General features: G+C 35.7%; 1 protein-coding gene across 5 annotated transcripts; it reads right to left on the bottom strand.

The window, feature by feature from the left end:
* Window positions 1-6,380: 6,380 nt before the first annotated feature.
* rbm27 (RNA binding motif protein 27) lies at window positions 6,381-25,603 on the bottom strand. Of its 5 annotated transcripts, none has more exons than XM_058758640.1 (21): window positions 25,387-25,603; window positions 24,665-24,783; window positions 24,367-24,485; window positions 23,911-23,990; window positions 22,812-23,008; window positions 21,010-21,312; window positions 19,377-19,604; window positions 17,983-18,159; window positions 17,301-17,456; window positions 17,070-17,211; window positions 16,742-16,895; window positions 16,367-16,570; window positions 15,985-16,125; window positions 14,977-15,102; window positions 14,785-14,859; window positions 12,816-12,983; window positions 12,579-12,683; window positions 9,004-9,201; window positions 8,820-8,903; window positions 8,591-8,731; window positions 6,381-8,449 (listed from the first exon to the last, which is right to left on the bottom strand). In XM_058758640.1, exons 1-21 carry the CDS (start codon window positions 25,443-25,445, stop codon window positions 8,360-8,362), a joined length of 3,066 nt encoding a protein of 1,021 aa, XP_058614623.1. In that variant the 5' UTR covers window positions 25,446-25,603; the 3' UTR covers window positions 6,381-8,359. The 5 variants fall into 5 exon arrangements, with proteins under 5 accessions (XP_058614623.1, XP_058614622.1, XP_058614624.1 ...); XM_058758639.1 differs by having other exon boundaries at window positions 21,010-21,315; window positions 25,387-25,602; XM_058758641.1 differs by having other exon boundaries at window positions 17,310-17,456; window positions 21,010-21,315; window positions 25,387-25,602.
* Window positions 25,604-26,244: the final 641 nt, after the last annotated feature.

Raw genomic sequence — 26,244 nt, 5'->3', positions numbered from 1 at the left:
ATAGAAATATTTTGTCAACAAAATCACAGCATGATTGTGTTTTTTTAAACAAATTGATTGAGTAAATGATTCAATGACTTATTCATATACAGACAGTGGCTGCACCGAAATCGCTAGGTACCCTTAAAAAAAGCATGCTCTATGTAGTATGTGTGTAGTATATACTTCAGACATACTTAATTCATCATATTGTCACTGTCATGTGACCTACCAGCCTCAGTTGCATCTCTTCACTGTCATTCACAAATCCTCTCCCATGGGCTCATGGGAAAGTAAAGTGAGCTCTTCAGATTCACACTGTATGTACTAAAACATCCAGGTAATTTTTGTCTGTTTTATGAATACAATAAGGTGTCATTTATTAACATTAGTTAATGTATTAACTAACATGAGCAAATAATGAACAATGCATTTATTACACTATTTGTTAATGTTAGTTAATGAAAATACAGTTGTTCATTGTTTGTTCATGTGAGTTCACAGTGCATTAACTAGTGTTAACAAACACAAATTGTGATTTTAATAATGCATTAGTAAATGCTGAAATTAACATTAACTAAGATTAATAAATGCTGTAGAAGTATTGTTCATTCCTAGTTCATGTTTACAAATGTTAACTAATGAACCTTATTGTAAAGTGTTACCGAATACTCTTAAATTAGATTAATGGGCCAACTCTTAATCTATTTTCACATACTGTTTTTTTTTTTGTCTGCTATATAGTAGCGATTCTGTACACAGTCAGTCTCTTGTTTTATTCCTGAATGAATCGTTAGTGAATGATCAAGATGACTCATAAAGAACTCACTTGTCGATTTGAGGTTTGCAGATTTCTCATGACTCATAAAGTACTAATTTGCAGAATCGAGGACTGGAGCTGCACTCAGAAAGTTCAGTAATTATTAAGTTTCAATGATAAAACTTAAATGAATAAGTTTCAATGATAAAAGTGAATGTTTTGTTTTTTATTTTTTTACAAATCAAACCTTTGTTTATGGTCATTTCCAACATAACGTAAAAGCAACTAAATTGTTGTATAATAACAATCCAAGGATTAATGCAATTTGTAAAAATGCTTCTTACATTTAAAAGTAATAATTAAAGAAAATAAATCGTTACTATTTCATTACTTTGTAACATTATTTCCAATGTTGAGGAAAGTTACTAGAGTGCATTACAGTATTGCGTTACTAGCTAAAAAGTAACGAATCCTGTTGAAAAAAATTAATTTAGATATTTTCTTGTAAATTAAAATGTAATGTGTTAAAAAAAAAGTAATCTGATTACGTAACTTGAGTTACTTGTGATGCGTGACCCCCGACACTGGTTATTTTTTAATTGATGGTTACATGCATAACCACCCTGAATACAAAAATTACGTCTACAGATGTTTTTCTTTTTATCATCTTGAGGGGCATTTGCATGACACAGTTTTCAACTAAAAACGAACTAAAAAAGTGTGTATGCTTTTCGGTCTTTTACACATCAGTGGTGTTTTGAGGGCCTGAAAATGCAAACTTCTATTAAAAAATGTGAGTTTGTAAAAACTGCGACGTCATTCGTATTACATGTTCAGTCTTTATGTACAGTATGTGCGCAGGCACGTAGTGTTTCTTTATGAAGTGACATCTCTAACTACTGGCCTGGCATGAATAATAAAGCCATTTTAGTGAATCCTTGTGAACAGGGATAATTTTTTTTAGAGGAAAGGAAAGGAAAGGAAAACCCTGTTGAAAAAAATAGCATGGTTAGGTATGTTCTGAATCTTGACTGCTGGTTCTTAGCTGGTCATGAGCTAAGGACCAGCTTAAACCAGCTCAAACCAGCAGTCATGCTTCAAAACATACCTAACCAGCATGTACTGGTTTTTTGGACAGGACAGGACAGGACACAGGACACAGGACACAGGACACAGGACACAGGACACAGGACAGGAAAGGTAAAAAATAAGTAATTATTTTAAAAACTGAAACAAATGCTTCTGCGTTAAAATGAACAATCAGGTCATGGTGACATGTACCGCAGACGAACTAAACAAACAGATAAACAGACGGGTTGAATGGTGACCGTGTATCACTGGGCCTTGACAGCCAAACCACCTGACTGATGCTTCTGTAGCATCAGGTCTCACATTGCATGCATGGAAAGATCAACCTCACCGTGACTTCACAAGTCTCTCACTCTGATAGCCGTGCATCTGCCCACATCATCTCAAAACCTCCCATTGTCATCTAAAAAACAGATCCATTATTTAAGGGTTGCGATGGTATTTGTGGGCTTGTCATCAGCCGGCGACAACATGGCACTGATTTCAGGTGACATGATTTATTGATTTGGTTTTGGTGAGATGTGACAGGAGTTTGCTCTTCTGCAGGCATTATAGCTCTGATCCACAGAACGACCTCGCCGTCGTCGTCGGTGTGTTTGCTCCGTCCATTTCCATTCGTATCCAGGCTCCAAGCACGCTCTGAGTGCTTGTCGCTCCAGCAGCAAGGGATGAGAGAATGACGAGTGGGTAAAGCTGGTGGTTGACGTGCCGTCCCACGGGGCAATCAACACTGCTTGCATTAAATCAAATCGACTCTGAGTGTTTTTCACTTGGCTTCCCAAAGTAAGGGATGGCTGTGCATTATTCATAAGCATTTAAATATGTCAAAGCCACTGAAGCCAAATTAACTTTTACACTGTGATGAAAGTTTGGGTAAGATGGGCGGGATATGTTGCACAAATATAAGGCCGCAAAACACAATGTTATGAGCAAGCAGCCAGCCGGAAGTTGAAAGAAACATCTTTTAATTATTTAGAATCCTGAACAATATGGCAAATCGGAATGTGACTGTGATTTTGTTGTGTAGAATGTAAACTACGTTTCTATCAACCAATCAGCTCTGTTTGTTTCTTCTTTCAAGCTGCATAATAGCCTGCTGAAATCCCTCAGATTTCTGCTTCTTCATTTTATTTTGAATATATATTTTTTCACAACAGGTTAAGTAAAAACACAATGAATGTATAATATAGTGCATATATTTAGAAACATTTATTTATAGATCAAACATTAAATAATACATTTTTAAAAAGTGATTTTGAAAAGGAAAAGTTAGTATAAGGACATTTTTTTTTTGTACACTATAACAGAACAGTAATTTGAAGTAGTCTTTAAAGTTGTATCAAGAGGAATAGTAAGTTAATAATTAATAATTATAAATTAATAATAATAATAATAAGTGAACACACACACACACACACACACACACACCAAAAAAACAAAAAACAAAAAAAAACTATTATTCCTGTTCACCTTCTAGTTAATGCAAATATCTACTCAATGCATTTGCACATGTAGACATGGTCAACACGATCTGCTAAAGTTCAGACCGAACTGTTTTGAACTGATAGAAAGACAACATTAACTCTTAGCCACTTGTTACAACCGAGGCATGCAGAAGAACATTTCTAACACACAGGGAGTGAGCAGCAGAAGACCACGCTGGGTGCCACCGCTGTCAGCTAAGAACAGGAAACTGAGGCAACAATTTACATGGACTCACCAAAATTGGACAATAGAAGATTGTTAAAAGTTTGCTTGGTCTGACGAGTATTGATTTCTGCTGAGACATTTGGATGGAAGAGTCAGACATGAAATCCTGGATCCTGCCTAGGTTGAGGTAGGTCAAAGGTTGAGAATCATTAAGAATCATTAAAACAGCCTAACTAAGTATTGTTGCTGACCATATGCCTCTGTTTATGGCCACAGTGTACCCATCTTGTGATGGCTTCTTAGCAGGATAATGACTGTCACAAAGTTCAAATCATCACACACTGGTCACCAGATTTCAGTCCAATAGAGCACCTTTAGGATGTGGTGCAATGGGAAACATCTTACTTTAACCTTCTGCTTAAGCTTTTAAAATTATATAAAAATTGAATTAAAATGAATTTAAAACAGTTAAGAATGGAAAATGATTATACATAAAATACAGTGCAGTCAGTTCGGACGTAGCACGCACACAACTAAACAGAGTTTTGAGTCTGGATTTAAATGTGGCTAATGTTTTAGCACATCTGATCTCTTCTGGAAGCTGGTTCCAACTGCGGGCGGCATAATAGCTAAAAGCAGATTCCCCTTGTTTTGTGTGAACCCTTGGTGTTTCTAACTGACTCGATCCTAATGATCTGAGTGGTCTGTTAGGTTTATATTCAGTGAGCATATCTGCAATGTATTTAGGTCCTAGGCCAATGATCGATTTATAAACGAGTAAAAGTACTTTAAAATCAATCCTAAATGTAACTGGAAGCCAGTGTAAGGACCTGAGGACTGGTGTGATATGCTCAGATTTTCTGGTTCTAGTCAGAATCCTGGCAGCAGCGTTCTGGATGAGCTGCAGCTGTCTAATGGTCTTCTTTGGAAGGCCGGTGAGGAGACCATTACAATAATCCACCCTGCTGGTGATAAAGGCATGAACAAGTTTCTCCAAGTCTTGACCGGAAACAAAATATCTAATTCTTGCAATGTTTTTGAGATGATAGTATGCTGATTTAGATAATGCTTTGACATGACTACTAAAACTAAGGTCTGTCTCCAGAATCACCCCAAGATTCTTGACTTGATTTTTAGTTGTTTGACCCCTAGAGTCAAGGAGATCTCACCAATATTGCTACCCACATCATCAACATGTCCTTCACTACTGGAAAATTTCCCAGCTCTCATCTTTTCCTTCACAGAACAAACTACGTGACAATAACCAGTCTGGCTTCAAAAGCAGACACTCCACGGAGACCGCCCTATTGACCATTGCATTGCTGAAAGTCTTCGGCTTGCTCCAAATCATCTGTTCTTAGTCTGCTGGACCTTTGCGCGACCTTTGACACTGTTATCCACCGGATCCTGCTGGTGGTTTCAGGCATACCTCACTGGCAGATCTTTCAAAGTCTCATGGAGAGGAAGGGTGTCTAAGTCACATCAGCTAATCACGGTGGTGCCTCAAGTTTTAGGTGACATAAAAGGTTGTTTGCTCCTTTTATTTTTTCCATTTATATTCTCACTGGGCACGAACATAAAGGCACATGGCTTCTCCTACCACTGCTATGCAGATGATATGCAACTCCATCCTTCATTTAAAGTTGATGATCACACTGTCTCAGCTCATATCTCCACCTTCCTTTCAGACATCTCTGCTTGGATGGAGCATCATCTGCAGCTCAATCTTGCATAGACAGAGCTCCTTGTAATCCCTGCAAACCCATCAGTTGACCACAACATCATTGTGCAAGTGGGATGTACAACACTACCCTGCTGAAAAAAAAAACAATAGACCCCTGTCCAAAACACAATAGAAAATGTAATGGTTTTAATGGTTATAATGGGAATTGTATTGGTTTTAATGGAAACTATAATGGTGTCTACTGGTATGTGATGGATTGTATTGGTGGGATGTTAAATCCTATTGGAAAAATGCCCAAAACACACTACAAAAAGGAATTTTGTAATGGTTTTAATGGAAAAAGCTAATGGTTTATAATGGTATTTTAATGGAAACCATTAGAATTTCTGTGATGGTTTCTATTGGGCTTCTATTGCTTTTTTTTAAGCAGGGTAACACCAACCAGGACAGCAACGAATCTGCGGGTAGTGTTTGATGACCAGCTGCGCTTTTCACCCATAACTCAACAACATCCTGGTTGTGCAGGTTAGTGCTCAACAAGAAATTGAGAAAATCCGACCCTTCCTGTCAGAATATTACTACTAACCCTAACCCTAATTTAAAGACGACTACTGTAATGCTCTATGGGTGGACCTTCCAACCAACTTGACTAAGCCTTTGCAGATGATTGTCTAGTCTTCAATCAACCGAACAGCTCCTCCCCATCTCAACTCACTACTACAAATGTATCCCACCAGCTAAGGTCACTGAATGAGTGCCTTGTTGTTCCCTTGCCTAAATGAGGCAAAATGTCACTCTCCATACCATTCACCCTTTCAGTTCCTCTCTGGTAGAACTCTACCCGAACTGCTGTGACCATCACACCTTTCCAGAAACAGTTGAAGACACAATTATAGCTGGTTTCCTAATCTAGATGTCTCTTAAATCTGACATTGTGTTGGCTCTTTGTTGAATTGCTTTGTTCCTCTTTTGTAAGTCGATATGGTTAAAAGCCTCTGCTAAATGCATAAATGTAATGAAAGTATGTATGCGTGCTTTAAGCTATGTGCAAATAATTATCATTAATAATTACTTAAAATATATTATTAGAGGTCCAACATCTTAAGTGTTTCATAAAAACACTAAATATAAAATAGCATTCAACAAGGTGTTTTTCTTTTTAATGTAGCATAATCATTCACTCAGAACACACAAAGAAAAAAATACACACGACAACTGTTTCAGAGGGGAATAATTCTTGGAATGGATCATGGAATTTTTCTTTTTTCTCTCTCTCTCTTTCTCTTTTCTTTTCTTTTTTTTTTTTGTTTGTTTGTTGCTTGCAAATCATTTTATTTTAGGCCAATTTGGAACTTAATCTTTTTTTCTTTATATTCCTCTTGCTCACCCCCATTCCAATATCTTTATTGATTAGCAAACATGCAGCTGTTAGAAATCCATTTTACAAACAAAGAACTGAAAAATACATCCATAGATTTTTCAATTTACAAACAGTAATAAAGTCAAAATCTATTTATGCTAAATGTATGACATTGTACTAATGTGGTGTAGTAAAAATGATCAAAATCCATTCTTTAAATACAGTCCCAAGTCCTACTATTAGACTCATGTACAAAACCAATAATAAGACCTGCCCGACCTTATATGAATTACTGAGAAACTGAACCAGTGTGAATATTGAGAACATATAGTACAATCAGTCGGAAAGAGTGGGGGAAACAGGTGTATCACTGAATGTTTGGATTCAAACGGCATAGTAACGTGCTATTAAATGTCACATCAACAGTATATATAATAAAGTCTCAAAGTTGTACACTGGTCCTTCCTTAAAAGGAACTATAAACTTATATCTTAATTGTTTTAGCAAAGTATGTAAATATGACTATTAAAAAAATATATATGCATTCGTACATATATTTTCTTTTTTCCAAATGAACGCACACATACAGATGCCAGCATGCTATTGGATACTAGTTAAGGTTACAGAAACGGTACTTTTTTTTAATACCCATTTCTGGAGGACCAGGCTTTTGAAACGAGTGGAGTGTCAAATATGACAACAAAAAAAAATCTTCAAAGTATGGTGTAATCATATAAGACAGCGTTTAAAAAAAAAAAAAAAAAACAACAACATGATGTTTAGTTTAAGTCACACAGTCACTTAAATAAGCCTCTAAGAGTCATGAATGTGATTCGTTCAGCAATTCATTCATTCTAACGGCTAAAATAATGAAGAGAACAGTCATTACTACTGCAACCATTTACAAAATATACACAAAAAGAAAAAGAAAAAAAAAAATCTCATAAAACGTCAGCTGCACACTGACAATATAAGGCGTAAATGAAGTGTAAATCAATTCTGAATACATTCACAACACCTGTTCATATGTTACCTCAATTAACAATAATAATTTTCTCTGACCCTCATCCAAAGCTCTTTTTGGTTTTGGAATATCACCTAGAATTGAGAAATAAATATGAACAGTCGGACACACTAACCAAAATGAAGTATGCCACATATCTTGCCACATATAGAGTCTATATTTACAGAAAGTGGCACATTAATCTTGAGAAGAAGGAAAAATAATCCACCAGGGGATATATATTGCCTAAACTTTAGAGAGCAGATACAAAAGTCTTTTGAAAGGGTTTGACATCATTAGGGCATATCGTTTCTCAACAACTGAAAGAGATGCCTTTAATGGGAATGGTGCCAAACGAGTGCGTCCATTGGGAGAATTTCTATCACAGGCCAAAGTGGCACAAAGTGCAGATGATGTTTCATGTTAAATCATACGTTGAACTGGGAAAATGGGCAAAACAATTTAGGTATTTGGAAAAGAAAAAAAAAGAAAAATATTCACAGTAGTCACAAATGTTGTGAATTACTGATATCTGGTCATGCACAGTGAAACAAAATGTTTCCTAGTTGAAACATTTTGCATTCACTCTCAGCAAAAGTGAGAGTTTGATATATAATGCAGATTTCAGAGTGACAGAAACACTGCAAGTCCCCACAGACGTCTCCGTATGGAGAATGCCGCTAGCCGTTTCATTTTTTCCACTTCTCCAAATACTGAAAACCATCTTAAAAAAGACTCTTTGTCTTATTCAATCAAATATACTTAAATTAGAATTCACAAACAGAAACTAAAAATGAGAGTCCTTGAACAAAAAGTGGTGCCGTTTCCCCTTCCTCATCGCCTCCAAGAGCGGCTCTCATATTCATCATCTTCGTCATCATCTTCTTCCTCTTCCTCTGGAAGCAGAAAGGGGCTAACTGGCTCCTAGAAGTAGGAGTAAAGATATAAAGATATTTAAGAAAAAAACATGCGGTATGAAGAAAGTAATAACATTTTACTTACACACTGAATACATAACGCTGCTAATCATACATTTAAAAAGGTGTAATCTGGCTGTCTAATTACCGTCATTACATGAATTCCTGCGGCGTTGACCTCTTCCTTTGACTCTTCCTCTTCTGGTTCAGTGGACACGGATGGAGTTTTAGGTTTGTACCACGAGATCTGTAAAATTCGACCTTTGAACTTCGCCCCTTGGTTTGCAGCCTGAAAAAAAAAAAAAAAAAGATGATTTAGTGCCTTTAAATTTTAAATTTAAAACTAAAGAAATCAAACATAAAAAAAGCCACAGTACATTTTCCGCTTCACTTCGGGTTTTGAAGGTCATCACGACACTGGTAGCATCATGGTCATGAAGCTCCTCAATCTCGCCAAATTTCTATACAAGTCATAAGGGTCGATCATAAATTTGGTGATATACAAATACAAATATATACAAATGAAGATACAATCCCGCACTACTGAAACTCGAGTCTTACCACAAAATGCGGCATGAGCTCCTCCTTCTCTTCCTGTGTGAAGCCAATGATAGTGAGGGCTCGAGGCCGGTGGTCTACTACCATGTGATTGCCTCCTCCACGCCCCCTCAGGCTCCGCCCCCGGCCCCTCCCTCTGCCTCGACTTGGTGCTGCTGGTGGCTTGCCCCGCCCAGCCGGGATCAAACCCAACCGTGTTGCCTATGCGATTTTAATACAGAGGGCAGATGTGTTAACAAAACTTGTGACAAAAAATATAAATACTATCATGATATAAAAAAAAAAAAAAAAAAAGTGAACAATGGTAAAACATAACTACATATGCATACATGGGTTTCAGCAGGTTTTATGAAAGTGAATGAGACTTTTAAACACCTTTTTAAGACCAAGAAAATGGTGAAAATGCAAAAAAAGTAACGTCCTTCAGTATTTTTGTCTTGTTTTCAAATGCAAATGTCTAAAAATTAATCAAATCGAGATATTTACTCAAATCAATTTTGTTTTTGAGCAAAAGATCAAAACGAAGCGAGTTTGATTAAATCCAGAACAAATATCAGCCAATGGATTCAGAAAAATCAACTTCAAATCAAATTCAAAGGAAAAGCAAAGTTTTCATACCCCATTGACAGATTGTTCTTGTTTTAAGCCAAAACTCACTTTATTTTGTTCAATTTCTTGGAAAAAAAGAGACTTAATTTCTTCATTTTGCATCTCAAGTAAATCGTTCTTGATTTAGGGGTGCTCAGATATTTGTATTGGAAAACGACAAAAATACTTGCAGTGAATGCAATATTTAATGCCATGACTTTGTGAGTTTAAGACCTTCTGCTCCATCTTGTTTTGCCTTAATTTGTGGAAGGGCAAACTGAGACTTTAAGAACCCTGTATATACACTTAATCCAAGTACATTTTCATGCATGTTTGTATGTATTTATATACACATAAATACAACTCTTTTGCATTTTGATATATTCAATATATTATTATAATAATACCCAACATCATCAATTTCAGATGTACCACCAGTCAAGAAGTTTATACACACCTACTCATTTTATATTATTACTATCGTTCACATTTTAAAAGAACAAGGTAACACAGCTATGGTGTAGTGAGAGCTTCTAAACTTCCAAAAAGTACTAAACTTTGAAACTTGCCTAACCTTTACCCTGACTGCAAATGAAAAAATGATAAGCCACGGAGTGACAAAAGCCACACCAAATGCTGGTCATTTCTCTTTCATGCCCTGACTGAACAGTCTTTCAGCTAGTGCAGTTTCTTCCGTTAGCTCTCTTCCATTAATTGTCCTCCCTCCATCTTTCGCTCATTTCTTACATGGGAGCCGATCAAACTTTAATGGAATGAGAAGCATCAGCGTGTGGAGAGGGATGCGTGTTGTTTAGGAACGGGTCCTTGGGGTTTGGGAAGTGCTCAGAGTTAAATGTGCAGGAGATGAAGTGTAATGACATGTATATTTCACACCAGCTAATTTAAGCCCAGTGCCAGCAGTGCTGTTTCTGTTGTCACTCTTGTTTTAGGGACGCTTATGTTAGGACTGAGAGTGAGACTGTGTTTGAGTGAAATGGATTATGCTGGCTCATCTGTCTCTTTTGTTTAGGGGGTGGGGGGGGAGCAGAAAAAAAAAAGAATGGCAAAGTATACTATAGCAATTACAGGCAGGGTTGCTGCAGGATTTTTAAGCTCAAATTTAAGACTTTTTAAGACCTTTTTTAAGACCTGTGCAAATAAAATTAATACCATATGCGCAGGGTAGGGCAATGTCTATGGTAAACTGTAAAATGAATGTAAAAAGCATGATTTATAGTTCAGATAGAAGTTTTCACAAAACAAAAAGTTTTATAAAATTATACACTTCACATTTCAGCCTTTAAACCATTTTTAAGAAAATGGTCAAAAGTATTAATTATATTAATTTAAACAATTATCAATAAATTATTATATTAATTAAATAACATACAAACACATTTTAGTGTTACAATTTTTATAATGAATTATCTCCTTATCGATCCACCAGTTCACATTTACAGCTCTGCGTGTTCGCAGGACAAAAACATGGGTTGATTTTTGCATTGGTCTGAACAAAAACAACCCGATGTTCCTGCAATACTGGAGGCTGCAGTTCTAGGACTGCATAGGACCCTATTTTTTGGGACAGCACCATCTATTCCAACAGAGGAGACCTGATTCAAACATCTAACAAACAGATGCAAACAAACAGCACATCAGACGTGAAGCGCTGCGGCTAATTAACTGAAGTCTCGCACAGACACAAGTCTTCTTTCCAAGAAAACTGAATTTTGAACCAGAATATATTGAATATTGAAATAAATTAGGTTAAATATTTAATCTAATTAATAATTAAGTTAAATTAATAATTAAATTAATCTTGCTGCCGCGTTCTGGATTAATTGTAAAGGTTTGATAGAACTGGCTGGAAGACCTGACATAATACATACAAACAAAAAAATAGATAAATAAAATAATTAAAAAACAAACAAACAACAACAAAAAAACTATAGGGTCCTAGAAATCCAGTTCTGAAACTACAGCCTCCTACTCACAACTACAGCCTTATTGAACATGCAGATTAATTCTCTGCCAGCAGGAGGCGCTTTGGAACGGTTTCCCCGGTAACAGCAGAACACAAAGCAGCGCAGCACCGGACTTTGAAACGTGCAGCGCTCATATTTTATTTATAGCCTTTTGAAGTTTAATCGTCACATTAAGCTGTACCGCGATTCTGGTCCATACCAAAATTTAAGACCTCTTGAAATCATAATTAAGGCTTTAAGTAAATTTAAGACGTTTTAATACTTTTTAAGGACCCACGGGAACCCTGTACAGGGCTCTAGACTAACATTTGAGAACTCCACAGCACCAAAAATAATTAATTATTAATTGATTGTTTGTTTGTTTGTGTTTGTGTTTAAACGCCACTCCAGCTTCTGTGGCTATTTTCATGGCGAGAAATATGACTGAATTATATCATGTATTTTTGCTAAAAACTCCAAAACTGTATTTGGCTTAAATTCTCTTTAAAAAACAAACAAACAAACAAAAAAAAAAAAACAGGACACGCTTAATGGATAAAGGAATTCGGGAGAGACAACATGTTGGAAGATCTTCAATAATTATTAATAATCTTAATTATTAATATTACATGCTTTGTCTCTTGGAATCGCACATTTGAAAGTGGCTTGAGTTGACAGTAGCGGCGGCTTGAGCTGCAATGCGGATGTTAATGTATTTAATTGACAAACATCTCATCATCCAACTAGGCTAAAACGTAAATATTCTGACTGACTGAGCTAGGAATCTAATCTTATTAAAATTAACCACACAAGTAGATCATGATAACCACAGGTAAAACCACACATCACTAACACAGTAAACTGTTCTAGAAACTATAAACACACAACATCTGCTAACAGCAGGCACTATAACAGGCTTAATTTTCTTCCCACAAAATAGAATTTCTTCTTTTTTTCCTCACTGTATATCGGCATCGACCACTGAAAAAGCCTTATCAGATGTCACAGGTCAGAGAGGCCACTTACCTCCACCTGCAACTGACCCAACCTCCTCTTCAGGTCTGTGGTGTCTTCTCCTGACGTCAGCTTCTTATGGAAATCCAACTCTGCGTCAAGCAACTCTTTCTGTGCCTACAGATGAAATAATGGTTATACTTGAATTCAATAAGACCTTATAAAACTAAGGTGGCAATCTATGCAACTAGAGATGATGACTGCAAACAGATCTGTGCTTTGCCACCAGGTCTGTAAGAGTTGTCTTACATCTGTTTTTGACTTTGTTTGTGTGGTGTTGGCAGTAGCTTGTGAGGTCGGGCTGATCTCATTCTTCAGCTGAGAGATCTTTTCTGTCAGTTCTTTGAGAGTCTTCATGATGTTGGCTCTCTCCTCTGGCTTCATCCCTCTGTTCTTTTCCAGGCGGTTTATCAGCACCTGCAGAAGACGTTTCAGGTTTAGTGTTACATCAAACTGCACGTACGAAGCCTCTAGCACAGTTCTTGTGTATTATATTCATTAAACTAAATGTGATCAAATAGAGGCACGCGATAATGCAGCAAACATGTCTACAGTGTGGAAGTATTTAAAACTGTCAGAGAAAGACGCAAAAATCATTACAAGCACAAAGCACAGACAGCGAGAGACTGCTTAGTGCTGGATCTCATGTCTCCGACGAGAAGAGGAAGAGGTGGTTGATGCTGGTTACTGTGATGATTGAAATCAAACGATCAGGAAATAAACTGCAGAATGTTATGTTTTCAAAAACACGCACAAACTGCATGTATTCAAACAGCGCTGCACGAGCTCGCAGCGCCGGGGTTCAAAGTCCAAAGCACGAGGAATATCTGCGCTGAAACACTGTTACTCGTCATTTGCTCAGTAACATTTGAATTTGTTTTTAAAGGCATGTGACAATGTGATACGTGCGACAAACATCTTCCCAAATTCGTAATGACTATCTATCATTTATAAATCTGCTGTTGTAAACAAAAACAAGCACTGAGGACTTCCTGTGGGTTTCTGCCAAAATAAAAATCTCCATCAACATTCATAAATATTAATATTGTAATTTCACTGTTGTTCTGTAAAATAAAATAAAAAAGTAAGACGACGATAATAATAATAATAATAATAATTACCCTACAACAGCTGTATTAATACAATTATTATAACATTCACACAGTGTTCAAATTGGGATCTGTAATATATTCTAATGTTTTATAAGAATTCTCTTCTGCTCAGCAAGGCTGCATTTATTTGTACAGTAAAAAAAATAAATAAAAAGAAGGGGGTCTCAAAAATGGCCAAAAAATATTATTTTACTAACTTATTAATTTTAAGTTCAATTGTGCTTTGTTGGTATAATGTCTGATAGAATGTTAAAAAATGTTCAGTGTTAAGTAAATCTTTTTAAATTGATTTATTTTTTTTATTTGAAAGGCAGGACAAAACAGTAAAAAGCACATTTTGGCTATTTAATTTATGCAATGGTGAAAAAAAAAAGGCAAAATAGGCCTACATGGGGGGGGAAATGTGAAAAACTGTGTTCGGTATTCAGCCCAGAGTTTCATTTTGTTTGGCTTCGGCCAAGAATTTTCATTTCGGTGCATCCCTAACTAAAACTGAATCAGGACGAGCGCGATTACACATAATATTTTATTGCTGGGTCCTGAGTTTTGATTCAGCATTAAATCAAACATCTTAGAGCGCTGGGTGTCCAACACGCAATATAAACCAACGTCGCAGTAATTCCTTTAAAAATATTAAATAATACGCATAATGATTGCTGCAATAAAATTTAGATATATTTAATAGAATATTTAATAAAAATAAATAATTTGACAATTAATAAATTTAAGGGAAAACTGAACTTGATAAAATATAAATCTGTAAAATACCAACAGAATTACTGATTCAATCCTATTAAAGTTTTTTTTTAAGAAACAAATATAAAGGAATTAACATTGTTAATTGTACATAAAGTACAAACAAATATAACATGTATATCACATTCTAAGCACTGTCAAAACAAATGTCTTCGACACTTATGGGCCAGACAGAACAACTGCCAAATATCGGTCGTATGACATTCGACATAAGTCTAAAATGTGAAAAAAAAATAATAATTAAATAAGAAAAATAAAGAAATACATCAATAAATGAGTAGGTGCATTCAAGATTTTAGCTTTTTGTATATAAACATATGTTTTGATAAACTTTAGTTATTTCTTCATACCTTCTGACATTCGATCTGTTTTTCAAGCATTTCTTGTTTCTTCTTCCTCATGTCTTGCTGCAGTTTCAGCGCCTCCTGAAGGTCAGAGGTCACGTTAGCTCACTCATAAGTACAATCCAGACTGTGCAATCCAAGCAGGTGGAGCTGCTGCTATCGGCTTACAGAGGTGAGAAGGAGAAAGGAAATACTTACATGCTTCTTTTTCAAAACCTCCTGGGCTTCAAGTGCTTTGCCTGTTTTTCCCAATGATTTTGATGCGGTTTTCAACACCGTGCGTGAGAACGGACCCTTCGGTAAACTTGAAGGTGGTGTCAAACCCTTGTTTAACAGAGAAATTACAGTGAATGTTGACTGATTATGAACACATTATGTGTATAAAAAATATTTTTTATACATATATTAATTTTAAAGAAGTCTCTTACACTCGTTTTATTTTTTAATATAATTAAAAAGTAATTCATTCCAGAGATGGAAATTTGGAAATCAGCATCAGTCTTCAGTGTCACATGATCCTTCAGAAATCATTCTAATGTGCTGATTTGCTGCTCAGGAAACATTTATGCTAAAAAGGTTTTTAATGCTTAAACTTTTTGTGAAAATCATACACAACCATTCAAAAGTTTGGAGTTGGAAAAAAAGAAGAAATGAATAGTTTTATTCAAAAAGGACACAATTTGATCAGAACATTTATAATATTACAAAAGATTTACATTTCATATAAGATTTCTAGAAATCTTACATCTATTTCATGTTCTTCTTTTGAACATTCTAATCAAAGAATCCTAAAAAAAAAAGTTTCATTGTTTCTACAAAATTACTAAATAGCAAAATCTAATTTCAACATTGATAAATAAAATGGTTCCGCATTAATAACTGCGCAGCACCAGTAATAATTGCTAATACTTGAGCAGCAAATCAGCATATTAGAATGATTTCTATAGGATCATGTGACACCGAAGACTTGAGTAATGATGCTGAAAATTTAATTTTGGTATCACAGGAATAAATAAAATTTTAAAACATTCAAATAGAAAAAAAAAAAACGTGTCTTTTAAATTGTAATAAAATTCACAATATTACTGTTTTTACTGTATTTTTGTGATAATGAATGTGGCCTTGGTGAGCATAAGAGACTTCTGCCAAAAAAAATGCATTCTCTCAGTCAGATGTGTGCAAACAGTCATGTGCTTTTTTTTTTACCACTGAAGGCTCCTGGCTAGGGCTCGTAGGTTCAGTGCCGCCCGTGGGGCCCGTTGTGCCTGCGGCTCCTGTGGCAATCTGCTGTTTTGGGAAGGTATTATTCAGCACGTAAGATCCTGCTGTGTGCTGCTTATTAATGACCTGTGGACAAAACTAAATTCAGTCAAGGAATGTAGACAAATGGCAGACAAACTCATCCATGGATAAATGGTAACATGATACTAATTATTCATTTTTGGGTGTACTCATAAACTGACACAAATGTTTCAATCAGGGCTGGCCAGTAAAGAATCTGTTTCCCAAATATTAGAACACAATGAAACATAGGAATATAATTTACTGCAGATTCCTGTTTGAATTTTCTCACACACTTCTGACAAACCTTGTGTGTTGTGGGATGTTGTTGTCCAGGGTTTGTGCTCTGACTGGGTCCCTGTTCCTGTGTGTTAGATGTGGCCTCTCTATGCCAGTACACTCTGATGAAGCGGTTATTCAGAACGGCTTCGGTGCTGGAGATGGCCCTCCGAGCCTCATCATTAGCTGTATACTGGATCAATGCTGCCTCAGGGTCGCCCCCAAACACCACCTGCAGAAATCACAGGACAGGACGCAGCTTTACTTCTGAATCAGTATTAGGTGATCAAAAGCATTAGACCACAATGACATACATTAATTAAAAAGGAATCTTTTTGAGAAAGTGTGCCGAGCATAAAATGCATGCAGTTGATATCCATGCTAATCTATATACAACGTGTACCTGGATGTTGACTATCGTTCCAAACTTGCTGAAGTGCTCATTGAGTTTGGTGATGTTGTTAAGTTCCCGGGGGATTTTGCGGACCTCTAGTTTGGTGTTTACATAATGGTTCTTTTTCGGGAAGGTGGGTTTATGCTGGTTATTGAAATTTGGTCTGTAAAACAGAAAAAAACCCATTAAACCACAAAAACAGGGCATATATACATGTATATGTAAATAAAAATACATAAACTTGATATGATCTAATGGTTAAAAAAAAAAAAAAAAAAAAAAGTGTACACTAGAATCTGTGTCTGAGGATGCTGATCTCAGCTCACTCATCACTCACTTTTCCATCCAGGGTTTTTTGGCCTGCGGTCCATCTATAGATGGCAGACATCTCTTCCTGTTCTCCTGCTCCGAGTTGTACCTCACCTCGTTGCTCAACACACTTGTGATGGATGGCTCTGTCTGGATTACTATGTTAGCCGCTAAAAACACAAATAAACCAAAGTTCAGTTACATGTTTGCCTAAGTGAACGAGTTTAAAACTTTTATTTGTGTGGGACTGATCTCTCACATCTGATACCTCGTGAGTTTTGTCCGTCCCCAGAGGTGAGGCCGATGAGATTGGGTCTCTGTGTCTGGATGCGAGGGATGAAATGGCGGTACTGAGCTCTGCCTGGCCCGGTCAGTCCCGGAGACTCTGGGTTATAGGCCTCAGGATCATAGCTGTCTGTATGAGACACAAGACAATGTTAAACCATATGCACTGCATGCAGGAAAAAAAAAAAAAGAATAATAATAGACACTGCTAACAAAACATTAATATTTTAATAATTAATATTATTTAAATAATAGAAAAATAAGCTCAAAAGCTGCAAGAAGTAAAATGCAGCAACAGCACAACTACATGGTCAGAATCTGTTACTGCAGCCTTCAGGAAAAAAATATCCCCGATTCAAGTGAATTAAAGTACACACAAGACCAGAACCACCACCAACAGAAAGAGGCTCATTTTTCTTTAAAGGGGTCATAATTTCTTCCCTGAAGTCCACTTAAAATGTCAGAGATGCTGATAATTAAAAAACTAAAATAAAAAAAAACTGAGTAACTAGAGTATCTGTGCAGTGCATCAAAACCAGACGTTTTCTTCCAAAAGAACGTTTTCCATGATATGACCCCTTTAAAACACACTTATAGACAGTAAGCTCTAGAAGCACCACTGCTCAAGCTGAGAACAGAAAAGCGCAGTGGCTTACATTCAGAGAGAGTGTACTGAGGGTGGAGAGAGGCAGAAGTGGAGGAAGAAGAAGAAGGAGGTGGAGGTGGTGGTGGTGGAGGAGGAGGTCCCACTCCAGGCAGGGCCAAAGGGGAAGAGGTGCTGGTTCTGGAGTGGGGTGGAGTGTCTATCCCAGTAGCTGGGATTAGAGGAGGCCCTAAAACAAGACAAGAGCAAACTGAACCACACTCTCTACAGCAAACTTTAGGACAATCATTTCAAGTTCCATGCTGTTAATATAAAGTCATACTCAGGATTTAGAGTCCACATTTTAACAAACTCATAAAAATGAACAATTAAGAAATGCATTTACTGTATTAGCCAGATTGTAAGTAACATTCTTTAATAATCTGAAACATGTTGCAGCTTAAATTCCAAAGCGACTTGTATAATGCAATTAATGTCAAAAATGCAAAACATGTATAGTGCATTTCCCACTAGATTTGTTGTAGAATGAGGGAAACTAAAAAATGTGTTTTACAGTGTTTTTAATGTTTGTAAATGTTTCGTTTTTATTCACGGTTGTTTTACATTATTCTGAATTAAACAATAAAATTGCACTGATGCGACTTATCTGTGTGACCTTGTGCAAATTTGTATTCAGATGCAACATTTTCAAATCAATCAATACTTAAATAAAAAGAAATTGTAAATAATAAGGGTTTTTGTTAATTCATGAACATTTACAATAAATTAAATTGAAATTATAAACCATTATTAATCAAACATGGCTAAAATGGCATGGAAGTTATTTACCTCTGGTAAAAAAAATTACCACAAGCACATTCAAAACTCGCAATCATTCAAAACTATTAAAATCACAAGATTCATCCCATTAGCAAAAGTATCCTATAAGTGTAAATGTGTAAAATGTCAGAATCTGTGACTAAAACTAAAGCACATTTATAGTGTTTTTAATGTTTGGTTTTTGGTTAGATTATTTCTGAATTTAATAATAAAATTTTAAGTTTGCGTTTAATAATACAATTTTTCAGGTGCGACTTATTTTCTGGAAAATTATATTCTGATGCCTCTTGTTGTAAGATTTTAATGTCAAATGATAAGCAATAAAAAAAAAAAATACTTAAAAAAGTGATTAAGATTTGTCAATGCATAAACATTAACAATAAACTGAAATTGAAATGATAATAATCGTCTACCTTTAATAAAATGTAAAGAATTAAGTGAATAATTAATAAATTAAAACATTAATTTTTCTAAGAATTTAACATCAATTAAAAAAACAGAAGATAATGATGTAATAAACATATTGCTAAATTAATAAGCAAGCAAAGATTATACATTTATTAATTTTTTTTAAACTGAACTGAGGAAAAAGCTAGTCTAGCATGCTGAAATCAAAACGACACTTACCTGGCATGGGGTAGATGCCTGGAGGCGGAGGCTGTCCGTGGGGAGGGGGCAGCGGCAGCGGCATGGGCATGCCAGGAGGAGGTTCTGTCATAGGCGGCATGGGCATCCGGGGCAGGCTTGGTGGGGGTGGAAACGGGATCATGGTAGGAAGCGTGACGTCATCCACGATCAGAGGGTCATTACCGTGGTCAAAAGGACACAGATCGCCTCGTATGCAAAATCCTTTCTCTGCCAACAAAAAGAAACCCACATTAAAATCAACAATATCACAACAGCAGAAACACAAAGTGTGATGTTTTTTCGAAATCACTTTGAGTTTGAGCCTTGTACAAGTATTTCACACAAATACAAGGTGGATGAACTTCTGGTCATTCTTCTGTGGAGTTTGCTCCATGTAAACAGTGCTGTATGGATCGTCACGTCTCTTTCTTGTCAACATGCCAAATCACAGCTTGTTTAATAAGATCAGGGCTAATCGAGCTAACCATCCATCCTTCAGGGATCCCTGTGGACGTTCTCCTGCCACTCCCAACAGTGTGAAAAATACCCTCGCTAGTAAATATAAACACTGCCGGTTTAACACCGCTCCCAGAAGGCCACGCAGTGAGACTGCAACACCACAGTCATTAGTGATGCTTTAGAAACAGACACTCCGAAGAGTAAAATGTGTCCTTAGAGAACATCAAGACACATGAGTGTTTCTGATGTGTTATACATCATTTGAGACATCCAGTGGCTCCAAAATGTATTTGGACCTTAATTATGAAAATATCAAACTAAGTCACATTTATTTAAGAAATATAGCACAAGTGCACCAAGCTTTTTCACAAAAATGTTTGTTAGGTTTATCATGCTTAAAAGTGCGTTTGTCTTCATTTTGAACAGTAAATCTATTATTTTAACCGAGCAAAAATGTTTTTTGTACACTTTCTGGTTGTCAAAGATTAGTGGGACATGTTCGTATTTAATGTGATGAACTACACCTGTGGTTATTCTAGAACACCAGTGTGTTCTGGTGTGTTCAGTTTTTCACAAAAAAAAAAAAGTGTCACTGCAATATTAAAGGAAAAAGCTCATAAGACATTAGGTTTTATCTAACAATCTCTCTCCCTCTCTCACATACATACATACACATATATATATACACATACATACATATATACATATACATATATATATATAGATAGTGAGAGAGATAGAGAGAAACTATTTAGCTGTATTTTTTTTTTCCATTTTATTACATTTAATTATATGAATTATATTTAATTTTATCAAAAACTTTACAGATAGATAGACACACAAATTATAGTCTTTTTTTAACTATCTATTCAGATTTTTATTTTCAGAACTGAGCTGGACGATGACATCACAGCCTTTAACTGAAAATTGAGTGTTTAATCTTGTCATTTTACATTATTGACACGCTATTTTCCTATTCTGATATTGGAAAGTTGCTTTGACACAATATGTATTGTTAAAAGCGCTATATAAATAATGGTGACTTGACTTGATTTCAGTTAACAAAAACACATTTTAATAGCTTTAATTAACAACACTGATTAGAAAAGTCAGGGCAAAGTCACTCAAGCACCACAATCTCACCAAACACGTGACAAAGTGAATTGTGTCTTACCGTCGTAGTCTCTGCAGCGATGTTTAAGTGTGCTGCTCTTGTTGAACGTCTTGCCGTCTGTGTGGTTGGTGAAGTATGTGGACCAGCTCTCTGTAGTGCTGTCGGGCAGGTGAGCCGGTGCTACCACGGATACGGCGTTGGGGACAGCGGGGCTCCCTGAGGAGGGGAACTGGTGCTGAGGAAGGGGCAGAGGGAGCAGGGGGGGTGGATGGTTCTGCTGGTGGTGTGGGTTACCCATGTGGGCAGAGGATGGGTTGTAAGGCTCTGTGTCCTTCCGCTCCTGCTCAAATTTGGATCTGTGCTCTGCTGAAATAAAGCACATTTAAATTCAATATTTATTTGTTGAATATTCGCTTGCAAAGAAATAAATCTTGACAGTTGTTTGATTAATGTTACAGTCAATGACACACACAAACAAAAGTGTGTGTGTGTGTGTATGTGTATATTTATATTTATATATATATATATATATATATATATATATATATATATACACACACACACACACACACATATACTTAAAAATAAAAGGTGCCAATTCAAGTATTTATGTTGGTTTCAAACAGCTATGGAATATTTTTAAGAAAAAAAAAAAATATTTATTTTATTTTTATTTGACCAGGAAATGAAACTCTTGAGATTTAAAATGTCTTTTACAAGAGGCTCCTGGCCAAGATAGGCAGCACATTTAGTTACACATAAAACAAAATACAATAATTTACATATACAGAAATATACACAAGTCACTCAAAACATTTACAATCAAATGACTAGATCCTATAAAATACATTTTAGTGATTCCAACTCTTTCATGCATAAATAAGTTCAATAACTCTAAAAATGTCAAGTGGCATAATCAACTATTTTTTGCTTGCTTACAAGCATTTTCATATTCACCTTGCATACATACTAGTCTTATATTCTTTTTATATATTTATTTATTTTAATTTTTTTAAGTTAAAATATATATACAGGTGCTGGTCATATAATTAGAATATCATCAAAAAGTTGATTTATTTCACTAATTCCATCCAAAAAGTGTAATATCTTTCCATTCAAAGATATTGAATTTGGGATTTTCCTTAGTTGTCAGTTATAATCATCAAAATTAAAAGAAATAAACATTTGAAATATATCAGTCTGTGTGTAATGAATGAATATAATATACAAGTTTCACTTTTTGAATGGAATTAGTGAAATAAATCAACTTTTTGATGATATTCTAATTATATGACCAGCACCTGTATATATAAAAAAATATATATAATAATAATAAATATATATATATATATATACATAAAAAATCAATTATTAAATAATAAACAAACAATTGACAGAAACAAAGCCTCATAACCATTAAACTCTTCAGGGATTCTCTCTATATTCCTCCTCAGAAATTGCTCAAATTTTCTTCAAATATTAATATGCAGTTTTATTTCCTAAGAAATAATAACAAAATATTATGCCAAAGTACTTACTTTTCTTTTCAAAAATTGTATTAATTATTTTTTAATGATATCAGGACAGTTATATCCCCCTGACATTTTTACACCAATTACAAAAATTAATTCTAAATATATGCCTATTAGAAAAGATGTATATTTAAGTCCTTCCATGTTTGAATTTCATTTGTTTATGCGTTTAAGAATTAAATAATAGATCTGGCCAAAAAATGTGCATCATATTATGGAACGATTACCCATTTAAATTAAATACATTTGTAAGCACTCCTCTGCTGCACACAAATGCAATGAAGTTTAAGTAAAAGTAAAGTGACAGAAGTTATTTGGGACGGTCCTCACCTCTCCTCTGATTGTGCTCTCTTTCTCGGCTCTTTCCACGGCTGCTACTGCGGCTACGACTCCTGCTTCGACTGTAGCTTCTCCCCCGTGAGCTTCCTCCTCGCCGCTCATGACGGTCTCGGTATGATTCTCCGCTCTTTCCGTGACGTTCCAGTTCCCGCCGCTTACGGTCGTCTCTCCTGCGGTCATCTCTAGCCCTGAATTCAGACGTATAGATACTGTGTGTTACTGATATGTGTCTGAATTATATATATATATATTGGACAGATTTGACTGCCTCACATCCAGGGTGAAAGGGTTTTGAACACATATCATGAAAGTTACATGGAATAATCTGAGGTACCATGTTTGGACTTAAAGGAGGTTTGGTCACACTTTATATTAGGTGGCCTTAACTACTATGTACTGGCATCAAAAAATAAGTACAATGTACTTATTGTGGTCATATTGTATTGCAAAACACTTTTTCTGCTATTGAGGTGGGATACGGGTAAGGTTAGGTACATGTTTGGTGGTATGGGTAGGTTTAAGGGTGGGTTAAGGTGTAACGTGCGGGTCAACAGTTAAATTATAAATGTAATCACAGAAATTAATTACAGATGTAACTACATATAGGTATTTTAAAAAATATAAGTACAATGTAAAAACATGTATGTACACAATAAGTGCACTGTACCAAATGATTAATTTAAATGTAAGTACATGTTAGTTAAGGCCACCTATTATAAAGTGGGATCTGAGTTTTTTTTTTTGGAAGAAATGAATACTTTCAAATGAGCAAAGATACATCATATTGATTAAACTCAAAGGTGACAATGAAGACTTCTACATCGTTACAAAGAATTACTCTTTTAAATATTGCTCTTCCCAACTTTCTATTCATCAAAGAATCCTGAAGAAAAAAAATATATCACGGTTTCCGGAAGAATTCTTTTCAACATTGATAACACGAAGAAATGTTTCTTGAGCAGCGAATCACTATTAGAATGATTTCTGAAGGATCATGTGACACTGAAGAATAAAAAAGCAACTGTAACCTTTATATGTACACAAGACCCAACACAATCAGAAGGAAAAGAAACACTTTTGAAGACCAAACCTTGATTCATTGAAGTCAGAACGATTCCTTAATGGGCTTCTTCTTCTTCTGTTATCCCTATCTTCTTCAACATGACTAGTCTGAAAACAAATGTAAATGTGTTAACAATAACACAATTTATGTATTTACACTTGAAATCTGTCATGACTATCGAGGAGTGTATAGTGGTGCACTACATGTCAAATCAAGTCAATATTATTTGTATGCGCCTTTAACAATACACATCGTTTTTACAGAAATCTATAATTATAATGTCATAACATTTACATTTTTCAATGCTATAAACAATCAAGCAGTTGCTATATAGCATATATCGCTTTATGCAATTATACAGTATAATTTGAATACACTTATGTATCCAACTTTATATATAGATCTGTGTAAGAATACCATTTCACAAGATTATAAACAATAAGAAATATCTTATGCTGTTATTTTATATTACTGACTACTTACCTCTTCCTTCTCCTCAAGCTTCTGCACTGGGATTTTACTCTCTTCTTTAGCAGCTGGATTTCCCAAATAATTTTTGGTGGTTAGACATTCAAAGAGTTTGTCGACAAACCCTGTAGTCTCTGTGAAACGAAGAGAACAATGAATCGATTCAGCAAATACCCAAAGTGCACGGTAATCTTTATAGATCATTCATATTCAACAACAGATTAAACACAAAGGGCCTGAATTACCTGTGCAGCTATTCACAACAGTTTCTAAATTTAAAATAAACAGCTATGTGAAGACTTTTTACCGATACCTTTCTGAAGGAAAACGTCCAACTGATCCGCACACAATGCTCGGAGTTCTTTCTCTGGTTTATCCTTCTTCACTAACGCCACAACGTAGTTTGCCAATGCAGATGGGTCAGCATCACATCTGTAAAAGATCTCAGGTTAATTTGATGTAAATCCATACATGCAAGAGACAAGAAGTCCCTTGTCAAATTCAAAAGGTCAAGTGCATCCATGCAGGTCTTCTAAAACAACAATCCACAACATAAGTGTTGCTTACTAACGTTAGTAGCTTTTCCAAGAGGTCTACTAAGATGCACAGAAACATATGACAAGTTGTCATCTAGTGCAACAACCACCAAACACACTACTGACTTCAAAAATAAACTGTCTGCCTGCTGACCACACATGCCAAGGCTTTAAAACTAAAATAACTTGTGCCCTGATCCGGTTTTGGCCCAGACTATGAAAACTATCAGGCTGTTTTGATGACCACCCCACTCAGCCAGCAGACCCTCTTAGCTTAGCTTCCAGCTTCATGGTTTCTATCTGGAAGGCGTGTTAGAATCCTAAACAATATGACCTCGTGTATGAATACAACATAATTGAACCGTCATTTAAACACCACATCAAAGGAAACGGTATCTATTCGCTGCGCGCTTAAGTGGTTTGAAACCCAGCTAAGCTGTTAGCATGTGAGCGGCGCCACTTAGCTTCACTGTTTCAAATGTCACTGTTCATCACTTACATGGGTTCAAGAAGTTTAGCCAGCCAGGATTTCAGAGCGTCAACATTTTCTATAATCATCCTGACGCGCAACTGATTAATACTGATAAAAGGCTGGGTGTTTATGCGTAACTCCTACTAGCATCGTCTAAAACACACACTGGGCCTTCTGTAGTCACTAGCACGTCGGAGGAGCTGCTGGAGGTTCTGCGCAACGTGACAACGCAACGGCGGCAGCCAATCACAGAGCTGCTTTAACATGTGATTACGCATACCTTGGTTACCCCCAGTCCTCCACTTTTCACTTTTTCCCCCAATTCTAAATGCATAAAAAAAGAGATGTAGCAATGTTTAATGTTGTAATTTATTCTACAAAAAATACAAAACACCCCTTCCAGCTATTATTATTATATTTCATTTTACCTTTCTGTTCTCTCACTTATTATATACTTTAAGTAATTTTATTCTTGAGAGTTTTACATCATAGTTAGACTATTTGTGACCCTGGACCAAAACAAACTACCTACGTTGCATAAATAAGCTTTCCATTGATGCATGGTTTGTTAGTATAGGGCAATATTCGGCTGAGATACAACTATTTGAAAATCTGGAATCTGAGGGTGCAAAAAAATCAAAATATTGAGAAAATCGCCTTTAAATTTGCCCAAATGAAGTTCTTAGCAGTGCATATTACTAATCAAAAATGAAGTTTTGATATATTTACAGTAAAAAATTTACTAAATATCTTCATGGAACATGATCTTTACTTTATATCCTAATGATTTTTGGCATAAAAGAAAAATCTATAATTTTGACCCATACAATGTATTTTTGGCTATTGCTACAAATATACCCCAGCGACTTAAGACTGGTTTTATGG

Source organism: Onychostoma macrolepis, chromosome 21 (genome assembly GCF_012432095.1).
Source record: "Onychostoma macrolepis isolate SWU-2019 chromosome 21, ASM1243209v1, whole genome shotgun sequence".
Classification (NCBI taxonomy): Eukaryota; Metazoa; Chordata; class Actinopteri; order Cypriniformes; family Cyprinidae; genus Onychostoma; species Onychostoma macrolepis.
Note: the sequence above shows the minus strand (reverse complement) of the source record. Positions and strands in the feature narration are given on the sequence as shown.